Here is a 12669-nt window from a genome sequence, read left to right on the forward strand (position 1 = left end):
AGTTCAAAACTAACCCTGACACCCACAGTCACTTTTTTTTCTCTTTATTTTCTCCAGCGTCAGCCATCAAGCCCAGGGACTTGTGCATTCCGCCACCCCCGAAAGGTGCCGAGACACTGCAAAGCCAGAAAGAACAGTCTTCTCAGTAAAGGATGTCAGAACTGGAGAGGCACACGCAGAGAAGGAAGGTGGATTTCACATCATACATAAAGATTAACTCCAAGCACAGCAGAGACCTAAATCTGGGAGCTGAAACTGCAAAACTCTGACCAAACACTGGAGTAAACTGTCATGAGCTTGGATCCCCTGGATCCAAGCTAAGGTACAAAAGAGAGAAGGGGAGAGGGATTAACTGGACTTTATCAACAGTAAAATCTTACTGCTTCAAAGGTAAATGCTAAAGGCAACCTAAAGGATGAGGGAATAAGTAAAAAAATATTTATAACTCGACCACAATGTGACAACACAATTGAAAATTAGGCCAAATATTTGATAAGCACTTTTTTTAAAAAAGGAAAATATAAGAATAGCTAAGAAGCACATATAACTAACATCATTAGTCATTATCAAAAGCACAAGGAGCTACCGATTCATATTCACCAAATTTTGCCAACAACAACAATAAACATGGACATAAGGAGCAGTGGCGAGGATGTGGAGAAGCAGGTACTCTCACACGCTCCTGGTGAGAAGGTGAGGGGTGTGGTTACCTCCTTCGAGGGTTAGACACAGTGTTCCTTTGTGACTCATGCATCTCATTGCAGGCAAATACGGTTCAGTTGAAGAACATAGCCATACAAAAACTTATACACATCTTCCTAGAACTGAGAGTCGTAATAGCTAAACACTGAAAGTATTCCAAATCTCTGTGAACTCCCAATGGATAATCAGAATGTGGCATCACCATATCATGGAGAATCTTGATTAGCACAGATCTTAGAATGGATATATGTATATATCATATATATGAATATCATTTGTGTATATACATTGTGTGTGTGATCCAGTGGGCCTTAAAGTTCATGGATCACATTGAAGATGAAATTTCATGTCTTTTACATCAACCCCCTTCTCTGGGATAGGGCCATCATCACATTCCTTGTGGAACTGGACAACTTCTTTGTTCTTAGGCCCATAAATGTGCATTCACTAAAAATATTATCTATAAATTTTAATACAAGATCCAAATAGTAGAAACACTGTCATAGTAATTAAACCCCTACAAAGGAACTTAATCTAGGGCCTCATGCATACAAGGCAAGCATTCTACCACTGAAAAACGTTTCTAGCCCTTAAAATTGTATTTAGTTTACAAGTCAAATTCATTGCATAAGTATCCTTCCATTATTTTTCTTGACTCTGTATGTAAGGAATGCCAAAATCCTCAGGGGAAAAGCTGATAACAGCTGGAGGAAGCCAGGACTGAGGTGGCCATGGATACAGTAACAAATGAACTCCTTCAATGCACACGGACTTGGTGGAAAGGATGGAGCAGGTGGTTGGGAATGCCCATCAAACAGCAGTAAAGGCACAGAGACTCGAGAAAGACCGGATGTATGAGTGCGCGTATGTATGCGTGGATTATGACACTGGCACCTGTGTTGCAAGTGGTGCTTTTATTTTTCCACATTTCTTTGTTTCTCTAACATCCCAAGGACTGGACTATTTAAAGGATTTACGTGGATAACATTTGGTAAGTATTTGGTAAGATGGTTACATGATAAGGGGACATTGTCTCAGAGTCTATTGGGACTCGCTCTTACTAGACCAGACTAGCCTCGAACTCACAGAGGTCAGCCTGCTTCTACCTCCGGAATGTTGGGATTAAAGGCATGTGCCACCACCACCCAGCTCAGAGTCTATTTCTAAAGTTAGAGATTCCTCCTCTCCCTTTTGTAGTGTGGAATCACTGGTAGGTCAGCTTGCTATAGAGACACCTACACTAGGGCTAAGTCATGGAAGCAGCATAGGTGCCCATCTAAGAACCACCCAACGAGGAAAAGGTATACAACAGCTTTATTATTCGGTTATAAAGAATGAAATTATGTCATCTGCAGGAAAATGGATGGAGCCAACGAGCATATTAAGAGAAATAAGCTAGTCTTGCAAAGTCAAACCTGACAAGTTTTCTCTCCATGCAGAACTAGGAGGGAAAGGGGCACAGAAAGAAATGGAAAACTTGAATACATGGAAGGAGAAAAGGAGACGGAGGAGAAAATAAAATGAAAAACAATGAAAATGATCAAAGCAGATTATTTGCCTCTACAAAGACGTAAGGCAACCCCGAGTTTCAAACATTTTTTTTCTAATAAAAAAAAAAAGGAGCTACCGATGGGCATCTTAGGATATGTGAGCTTCAGGTTCTTTGAGTCAGTTTTGGTGCAAGGGTGTAGATATGTCCCCAAAGCACTTTGCTCTTTGCAGGAGATGTCCTTCATTCTCTCTGCTTTCACAAAGCTGAGCAGACGTTCTGGGGTATCACAGCAGCCCCCTGAGCATGTGGAGAACTGAGTTTTGTCCCAGACATAGCTCAAGTGACACTTTCTGTAGTGGCTTTTCATGGCATTTGGTTAGGGGTAGAAATTCCTTTAGAGCAGTTCAGTATAATCATGAAAAGCACGTTCAAAGGAAGAATGAATTCGGTGGGAACAGAAATCACCCTAGTGTTCTCCTTATATTACAACCACCACACCCGGTGACACACTTTCAGAGTGCCAAATTAAAACGCTCAGCGCTTTTCAACGGCCACAAGGAAATGTATCAGGATTTAGGCAAACCAACAACAGTAAATAAAGACACTTAAGCACAATGTCTCAAGAGATGTGGCAGCAAATTTGTATGTCAATTTATTACAGAGCTCTGGCCTCTGCCCTGGTGCAATCTTAAACTGTGATGCCAGTTTTCATACTGAAAATCCACAACCGAACTCCTTAATTCTAGTGACTGGCTCTTCATGTAACCTCTCATTCTTTTTCAAAATAAAGGATTATTATCATTTTAACCGAGGTTCTTAATGAACCTCTTGCTGCAGTGAGAGCCAGCTCTGCTCAGGCTGCAGCACTCCTGTGGGATGCTACTTCCCTTCTTCTGTCCCTGTTGAAAATCTGCTAACAGGTACCAGCGCTAAGTTCTTCCTGAAGCTCCTGATGCTTCTAGCATCTGCCATGGTTACCTGCACATTGAAAACATGTGGATGCTTTCATTGAAAATCTCTGAGTCCCATTTGCCCAGACCTTGGTATGATCTTCTGGAGTTTTACTGTTTTATGTCCTTCTAGGTGAACTAAGAGCAACAATGTAAGAAACAGTTATTCTAATGCATTCCCAAACCTTATATCTTAATATTAATTAAATATCTTTTCTTGGGAGAATTCATCTGCTCGCTGATGCTGATGTTGCATATGCCAAAATTATGTTTGGCTTGGTCACAGGCAAATCCATCCTTCAATTTCCCACTTTACAAATATTTGTTCAGTTTGAGTTCAAAGTCAACAGTGATTTTTCTTCTCTAAATAGATGGCTTGTGTATTATGTCTGTTATCATACTGCATAGATACAATATCCATTTGATTAAAAATTGTAATATAAAATGTCTAAATCCACATTAAAGCAGCAATAGCAGCAAAGCACATTTTCTTGAAGCAAATATAATCTACAGTTAATCTTGCTTACCTTGCAAAACTCCACTGATAACCTGGGGATCGCGTTTCCAACTTCATTCTAAAGAGAAAAGAACTCTGAAAACTCCCCCTTCCCGCCCTCAGATGGCGTCCGTGTTTTCTCTCGACGTGCCCTTAAAACTAGCAAAACAACAAATTAAGAACAACCTGGAATGTTTCTTAACTCTCTGCCTCCAGCTTTGTCGTAAAATCCTTCGTCAGATTACACAGTCGGAGGGGGTGAAACTCCGTTTCCTTTCACAGTTCTCTTGACCGTCTGTTTTGCCTGTCTGGCCCCCTTCGTATCGTTTTGACGATTTTACAACCCGACAACTATCAACAAGTCTGAATAGAGTGGTTTCATCCAAACTGAGAACAGCCTTTGTCCATGAAGAAACCCAGTATTTTACAAAATTCCAGGCCAAAGAATGAATGATAGAGCCTTCACCAATAGGGAGTGGAGAAAAGAATTTTGTCAAACTTTGTAACCCAATCCTTGGGAGCCAGAGGTGGGAATTTTAGATGGGGGCAGTCTTTTCCTTGGAATTTTCTTAAAGTGGTATCACTGACTTGTTGAAGTTAAAAGTTGCCACAGGTTAAAACATCCAATTAGTTTCTCCTGTTTTAAGTCCAATGAAAATACGTAAATCGATACTCCACAAACTGAGTGATTTCTAACAGTGATTATACTATCAATACAGGAATTTTAACGTCCATTTGGGAAAGAAGTAAAAGCTAGTTTAACATGATTCATTCTTCACGAGCAACTTTCAACGTTAGTATCTAAAAATATTTCTCTCTTAAAAACGAAAACCAAAATTGAGATGCTTATATTACTTCAAAAATGTTTTTCTACTATTAATTTTTTTTTGTGACATTACACACACACACACACACACACAGAGAGATTATAATTAAATCATTTCCCCCTTTCTTTCCTCCTGACCAAGCCTCCTAGGTATCCCTCCCTCTCTCTCTTTAAAATTAATGGCCTTTTATTATTTTATTTTTACATGCACACATAGCATGTGTGTGTGTGTGTGTTTCAGGGCTGACCATTTCGTATTAGATAAGCAAATTAGGCAAATTGGTGTGCTCTTCTGGGAAATACTTTCTCCCAATCTCAGCTTTCTTTAGTTGCTTGTAGTTCTTTGCATAGCATTGAGGCCTCCTGAGCTTTCGGTAGTTGATGTTAGCATGGCTATTGGTGCAGTCCTCATTCAGGTCATGTTTAGGCAGATATGTCGGTGAGACTTTATGTACAGATGTATCTTCTAACATTTCTAGGAGACATAGTCTCAGCAAACTCTGTTCCTCTGACTATTACAATCTTTCTGCCTTCTTCCACAGTGATCGCTAAGCCTTAGGAGTTGTGTAATAGAAGTATTGGTTGTGTCTCCGCTCTACATTGGGATTGCTTGTGGTTTTCTATAATGGTCTCCATAAGATGCAAAGAGCAGTTTCCTTGATGAGGCTTGAGGATTACTAGGCTATTACACTTACTAGGCTAGACCCCAGAGGAAGACAACTAGAATATTTTTATTTTTTGAGAACTTCACACAATGCATTTTGATTAAATTCACTCTCCACTCCTCTCATTGTCCCAGATCTACTTCCTCGTATTTTCTCCCTCTCTTCTTTTTAATAATCAATGGAGTCCAATATGCCCTGCCCTTATACCGGGATGAGGGGCCAGTCACTGGGGCAAGGTCTACCTACCAAGGGTCACATCTTAAAAGAAAATCAACTCTCCCTCCCCCAGAAGCCACCAACTGTCCATAGCTCCTGAGCTGGGGTGGAGGGCTGGTGAACCCCTTCCTCTTCCATGCTAAAATGTTGACCGGCTTTATCCTGTGCAGACAACCACAGTTACCATCCACTTAAATGAAGGCAGAGGGCCTGTTGTGGTCCTCCCTGACCTCTGCCTGGTATCTTTCAGCTCCCTCTTCTGCAATGGTCCGCCAGCCTGGGAGTTAGGGAGACTTGGGGGTGGGGGTGTCCTATTTGTGGCTAGCGCTCCATAGATACTTATTTGATCAGTTGTGAGTTATGTTAACTACCACCCACTGCAAAAAGAAACTTCTCTGATGAGGTCAGGGAGAACAGCAAGTCTTATTAGTGGAGTTGATCCTTAATGCACCAATGATTTTTAATTTTACACTAACTATAGTTTTCCTGATTTTAAATCTGGATATTTGGGGGAATCTTAAAGTATTAAACTCCCCTCAAAAGTTTTAATAAACATAGGATATATATTATGCCATATACTTCAATAACTCCTTAAGATTGAATTAAATAATAAATAATTCATATTTTATTTGAACTCATATCTTACTTTGGAACTGTTACTATTTTTAATTTAACTCTTTTCTAAGTCATTCATTTCTAAGAGTAGGTAAGCTATCATGAAAGTAGTTCATTTGAAAGCCGAGGATGATTTGGGTGGTCCTAGTGCAGGCCTTTAATCCCAGTACTTGGGAGGCAAAGACAGGCTGATCTCTGTGAGTATGAGGTCAGCCTGGTCTACAGAGCGAGTTCCAGGACAGCCAAGACTACACAATGAAACTCTGTCTCCAGAAACAAAAAAGACCCTGTCTCAAAATATCAAACCAAACCAAATCAAGCCAAACAAAACAAAAAACCAAAAGAGAAAGAAAGTTGTTGCATCAATGTGCACAACATTTTAAAAGAAAGTTTTACATGCTGGGCGGTGGTGCACGCACACCTTTAGTCCTAGCACTTGCGAGGCAGGGGCAGATAGATCTCTGCGAGTTTGAGGCCAGCCTGGTCTACAAAGTGAGCTTCAGGACAGTCAGGGCAGTTACATAGAGGAAACCCTGTCTTAAAAGAAAAACAGGCAAAACAACTTTTTTAAAAAACAAAACAAACTTTTCTTCCCTGGTACTAGGGACGGAATCTAGTGCCTCTATGGAGCTACATACCTGCCTCCTTCTTTTTAAAATACTTGAGGTAGGTTCCTTTGCTCACTAAGTTGACCTTCAAGTTGTGATCCTCCTGCCTCAACCTCGAAGTAACGGACTGCACACGTGCTCCACCAGAACAAGCAGGATTTTCACCTTGAAAAAGTTTTTATGGGCTGCCTACTTTAGCCATGTTAGGAACTGCCATATTAGTTCACTAAGTTTTGATTGTCCTTAGTTATTTCTCACACTGGAGCCTGTGTGTGTTTTGTTTTATTTTTATCTACGAGACAGTGTCTCACGTAGCTGAGATTGGCCTCTAAATCCTGACCTGGCTCCACCTCCAGAGCACTGGAACTCAAACATAGAGCACCACGCCTAGGACCGGGAGTCTTAATGTTAGAGACTGTAGTTGGCACCTCTCAGTGAGAGTTTCAAGCCCTTAAATCCAGTTCTTCTTGTTGATTGGATTTACTTGCCTTATGTAAGCCCAACGGCTTCTGTTTAAATGTCAGAAAGGTAGAGTAACAGTAGCAGGGATTGCTGTCAAAGCAAACGCGAGACTGCACAGCCCTTAGGACGATGCCTGGTACAGAATCGCTCCGAGTTTTATTGTTGACATCTGTCAATGAGAGGCTGGGAGCGGAATGAATGTGTGAACGAAAAACACGTCAGTTACAGGCGGCTCCCGAGGCTAAAATGCTAAACTGAAATGCAGTTTTCCTGCCATGCAAACTGGAGCCGGAAGCCAGAACAGAGCCATGGCCCAGACCCTGCAGGAAGTCGCGCTCTCGGCCAATAGACGCCTGGCTCTGAAAACGAGCGTCTCATTCCACCTATCGTGAGACAGCGAGAGCGGAGGCGAACTCTCGCGATGTTTTGATCTCCCGGGCCCTTCTTCCCCATCCCTACTCCGTTAGGCACGCCCCTCCCCAGGCCCCGCCCTCGTAGCCCCGCCCTCCCTCTATCCCAGGACTGCCTTCCAGCGCAGCCCGGGCACCCAGCGCTGGTCAGCGGGCGCCGAGGTGAGTGTCCTGTCTCCAGGCTCACAGGTCGAGGGCACTGGCCCGGCTCCTGGCGGGGACGCTCCATTTCCGTCGCCACAGAAGCGCCCGGGCCTCTGCCAGAAGGACCACGAGCTGTCCGGCCTTGGGTCTGTTGTGTCCGCAGCCCCTGGTACCCGGGTACCCTGAATCCCTCTGGGCTCCCTGCTGCTGGATTCTTATGACTAATTCTGATTGAACTAACTGAGGCAAGACCAAGACGTCTGGTACCTTTTCTCAGGGAGAAAACAGCCTTTTACAAATGCTTATAACATACTGTTTGTAAGACCCTAATCTCCAGCGTCAAGAAGTCAGATCGTGTGTATTCTATCAACTCAAGTACTGCAAAGTCAGTTAGGGAGTATTCTTTAAAATACTTGTGCTTAAGATGGGGGTTTTCTTAAGTTGGAAAATTATTCTATTTGCTTCTGCTGAAAAGGCATTGACGTTGGACTTTCAGAAAACTGAAGAAGTCGCTGTATAGAGTTAATACTAACTACAGTATTTACGTTAATTGTGGACAGGAGATGAAGTTGAAAGGGACAAGAAAACATGAGGCTCTGAAAGGCTGGATTGCCAATGAGTGCATATTGGGAAAAAACAAGAGAATTGTTGCTGGAAGCTTTTTGATTTCATCTGTATGCACCTTATTCCCCAATCTGCCTTTGTAGTGAGATGCATTCAGCCAAGCTTAATGGTGTTTTCAGGCAGCCAGTTGCAGCTGGAGCATCAGAAAGCCATTTGGTTGTAGTGAATGGAGATTTTGGACATAGTTCTACTTTGCAGAAGGAAAGCCTTCCATTTGTGTAATCTTTGTGTATCTCATAATGATGGCACATTGCCTACATTTTCCCTTTGTAAAAGGCTGTGTTAATAGGTAAGGTGGGACCCAGACTTTGGTGTTAGAACCACATCTGTTGTGTTTGTGACATGGTACCTCATCTGTAACGTGGATTAGTTCATGTCTGCTGTACTGCTTGGCTGTGAGGATAAAGGTCCTTATGGCAGCTCGCAAGTTTAGAGAGTCTATGAGTGAGCTCAGTGGGTAGATGAAAAGTCAACCTTGGAACGCTATTCTGATTTTATCTAGTTATTAGCTGTTTGAAAGCTAAAAGTATTTAGTTATTGTAATATTATACAGATATGCAGATATGAAGAAAACCTCTGCCCTCAGGATTTTACAGACTTGTCTAAAGTGTCAGTAAACTGGTGTGTGTGTGTGTGTGTGTGTAATATATATTACAAATTGTAAAAACTTAATAACTGGCTTGCTCTGGAAGAAAGCCAAGGAAATAATTAGTTGGGACAAGGAAGTGAGTTTTCTGTTGAAATCTGCAAAGCGAAAGAGGCAGTTTCCTGGCTAAGAGGGGAACAGCAAGTGCTTGGAGAAGTTTGACAGCTCCCAGGAGTAAGAAAGCCCAGGAACTTGGTGAATCTGTCAGAGGAGGCTGGACAGGCAGGTTGGGCCCAATGGTCAAGCGCTCTGAAAGCTTCGTAAAACTTTGCTTTCCTCAATAGGGAGTTGATAAAGTGTTTATTTAGTAAGGCATGCCCAGGAGGGAGAGATGCAATTATGTGTACATTTTCTGAGGCTCATTGCTGTAGTTGGTATGTTGGAAGCAATGAAAGTGGATACGTGGAGACCAAGAAAACAGCTGGCCAGGGCAGGAGATGGCAGTGGCTCGTGGCTTTGGCAGATGGAGCGACGTGGCTGGAATTGAGATGTATTTTGGAAAGAGAAACACTAGCTTTGTGATGGATTGAAGGAGCTGTGATGGAGAGGACAGGACCCTTCATGACTTCTGCCTGAGCTGCTGTGTGCAGAGAAGCGTGTTTTCCTGGAGAGGCGACTGGGGGTGAACTGTAACAGCTGTCTGGGAAGGTGTGATATGGAGATGCCGTGAGACAGCTAAACCACTCCCAGCTGACTCAGTGGATAATTACCCAGGAAGCTTTGTGTTCTACACAGAAGCGTGGATGCTGTCGGTCCTGTAGTTCCCGTCACTTTGTATAAACACATATAAGATGTCCAAAGAGCAGGTGCCTGGCAATAACGCGAGGAAGTAGATGGAATAAATATGGGAAAGCATTAAATTCGTAGATTGACCTGGAACTGTTACTAAACACTTCATAGAAAACGGCAACTGTTGTCTTCTGAGCTAAGAAATGAGAGTTTGAAAATGATAGAAAGTAACCCCAAAGTTACAAAACTCCGCTCCTTAAAAACCTTCATACAAATGCTCAGTGAGAATTACTTTCTTAAAATGAATAAAACTTTGCCTTAGGAATAAGGATGAACAAGCTTATTAACATGGGAGGAAACGAAACACAGGGCTTCCCAAACTTGTCAAAGATGGAAGGGCTCATAAGGGCTTAAAAGCAAAACTCTGACACCAGTGGGTTTCAAAGTGTGAGTTCTTCACAGCAAAGCACACGATTCCAGACAGCCAGGGCTGCACAAAGAAACCCTGTCATGAAAGAAACAAGGGAGGCGGGGGCAAATGTAGCTTCATTTTTTTTTCTCAGTTTTGCAACTGGAAGAGACTTTACAATAATTTTTCAACCAACGTATAACTGCTACATCTATACAAATCACCTGAGGCCCACAACAGTTTATAGTTGGATATCACAGGGTTCATGTTCCTAGTGTAGTGGTTTTGACTAGTGACTTTGGATCTCTTTGCTATTTTTGATAATCTTCAAAGCTCTAAAGAGAAGGATAAAAGTATAAGAAAGGTAGAAATGTGAAGTATTTGACAATATTTACATAGTAGAAAGTAAAGGAATTAAGCTGTTAGTGAAATAAGTACAAATAATAGTTATTTTAATGTTCGAGATAAGTAAAACACAAAATACAAAATGAGACAGCTCAAAATGAAAATGGGGCGTGCTGCATTTGAGAGTTTTTTAAGCCTTTTCTTTGATTACATGCTGTATAACTTGCCTCTGGGTTCTGTGGATGCAAAGCAGTTGGTATAGAGTGCTTTCCCAGTGTGCATAGAGCCCTGGGTTTGATCTCACTACTACAGAAACAAAGAGGTGTGCCCTACAACTGGAGGCAGAGACAGGAAGATCAGAATTTTAAGATCTTTGGCTATATAGCCAAGTTCTAGACCAGCCTAAGATACATGAGACCCTGTCTTACAAAAATAATACCAGAAACTGGTTTCTGTTGTCATAAAGATCCTTACCTCAAGTCCAAAAGAAAATTTCCTCTCTCCCTCCCATCTGTCCCTCCCTCCCTTCTTCCCTCACATCCCTCTCTCTCTCCCTCCCATCCCTCTCTCCCTCCCTCCCATTCCTCTCTCCCTCCTCCCTCCCTCCCATCTCTCTCTCCCTTTGGGTTCTTTGAAACAGAGTTTCTCTATGTAGCATTTTCATTGTCCTGGAACTCACCTTATAGACTAGACAGGGCTTGAAATCACAGAGATCACCTGCTTCTGCCTGGAGTGCTGGGATTATGGATGTGAGTCACCACTGCCCAGCCAGTTAGGGCTTTTTCTAGTAAAAGACCTAAATATTGCTTAATCAGAGTACTCTATTATGATTTTAATGCCCCAAATACGAGCAGAAATTTTAGTTGTCACAAAAGAAGGTAGAAAGTGTAATTGTCTTTAGTGTTGGTATGTTCTGGCTCTGTAGGCTAACAGGTTTATATGCAGTGCTTGTAAGAAATCTTACAATGATTTTTTTTCCCTCTTTATAGAAATGGACCAATTTTGACAAGATGTAGTGCTGCGGCGTGCCTGATCAGAGATGTTCAGTCATGGCATCCGAACTTTGTAAGACAATCTCTGTGGCCAGGCTTGAAAAGCACAAGAATTTGTTCTTAAATTACAGGAATCTGCACCACTTCCCATTGGAGTTACTGAAAGATGAAGGGCTGCAACATCTGGAGAGGCTCTACATGAAAAGGAACTCACTCACAACCTTGGTAGAGTATTGCATTGCATTACTTCCATTTGTAGATGTGGTCCTGACCGACATGTCTTTTATTCACCCATGCTACTCAGATCAAGGGTTGCGCATGCAGGCAACAGAGATGCACAGGGGATGGAGTGTGCTTGTTACCTAAGTCCCTGCAGTTAGGCTACAGAAGGGATGTGCAGGCAAGTGAAATAGTCCCATATACCCCTGAGCCAGTTAGTCTTAACTTCAGTCAGCAAGCACAGCTCTCATGGCCTGTGCTTCTGCTGTATGTCAAAGCAGCCTAGATAAAAAGGAAACCAGAGAAGACCAGTTAGTCTGACTCTGACTTGTAGGAATTAAAAAGAGAATGAGCTGAAGATTAAAGTCTTAAGATATGTTTGGGGAGTTTAATGAAGCCTTGTGTGTTAACCAAACAAAACCTTGTCAAAATCAGAGTGATCTTGTGTTGGGATATCATACGTTTGGTGGGAAAAACCTTGCTGCTGCAGCAACATTTAATTCACTTTTTGTGTTCCTTATAGCCTATTCTATGTAAGACAAAGAAACTATTTCAATTTGGGAAGAGAAAGTTCTAACCAGAGTTTTATTCCCACTGTTCATTATAAAATATGGTCCCCGTTTTAAATGAATTTATTTTATATGGCCTTTTGTGGTTATCGATTTACCTGATTTGAATCTTTTGCTTGAATTTATGACTTAGGTTAGCCTGCTGTTTCTTTGTAATTGAACCTTTCTGTGTTTTGAACTTTCCTTAACTATCTGGAAAGTGTGCCGTACTAGTTTTATATGTGTGGATGTATTTCTGGACAAATCAGTCTATGAAAAATACCTGAAATAGAAGAAATGCACTATAAATTGTATCTTTAGTTTATCAGTAAACGCATGGCTATGCATGGTTTAGTGCTTGACATATTGGCACGAATGTAAGGTTGGATATCTAGCTAGGTTTTTAAACTTAAAAATGTCTTATCTATACTTTCATTCGTCCTTTATAAAATATTGCTACTTTGTGATGTGAGATCATACTTATCAAGGTATCAACCCCCTTTGGGAAGAAGTGGAGTATTTCCCCACTGTGTGCAGATTACTGCCCATCAGCAATTAGCTCAATGGAAAG

General features: G+C 41.8%; 2 protein-coding genes across 7 annotated transcripts in view; one reads left to right on the forward strand and one right to left on the reverse strand.

Moving 5' to 3' along the window:
• The window catches only part of Ttc23 (tetratricopeptide repeat domain 23), a 71286-nt gene extending 67195 nt beyond the window's left edge, over positions 1 to 4091 (reverse strand). For all 3 annotated transcript variants that reach the window (XR_005974377.1, XM_041652785.1, XM_041652796.1), the window contains exon 1: positions 3672 to 4091. The gene's annotated coding sequence lies outside the window, so the exon portion shown is untranslated. The remainder of the gene's footprint in view (positions 1 to 3671) is intronic.
• A 3409-nt stretch (positions 4092 to 7500) lies between these two features.
• Lrrc28 (leucine rich repeat containing 28) overlaps positions 7501 to 12669 on the forward strand; it is a 101985-nt gene continuing 96816 nt past the window's right edge. For all 4 annotated transcript variants that reach the window (XM_041657960.1, XM_041657979.1, XM_041657989.1 and 1 more), the window contains exons 1-2: positions 7501 to 7604; positions 11329 to 11556. In XM_041657960.1, the coding sequence (XP_041513894.1) occupies positions 11389 to 11556 (168 nt within the window). In that variant the 5' untranslated portion in view covers positions 7501 to 7604; positions 11329 to 11388. The remainder of the gene's footprint in view (positions 7605 to 11328; positions 11557 to 12669) is intronic.

This window comes from Microtus oregoni, unplaced genomic scaffold (genome assembly GCF_018167655.1).
Source record: "Microtus oregoni isolate MIOR12 unplaced genomic scaffold, Mior012 000000F_ref0000247, whole genome shotgun sequence".
Lineage (NCBI taxonomy): Eukaryota > Metazoa > Chordata > Mammalia > Rodentia > Cricetidae > Microtus > Microtus oregoni.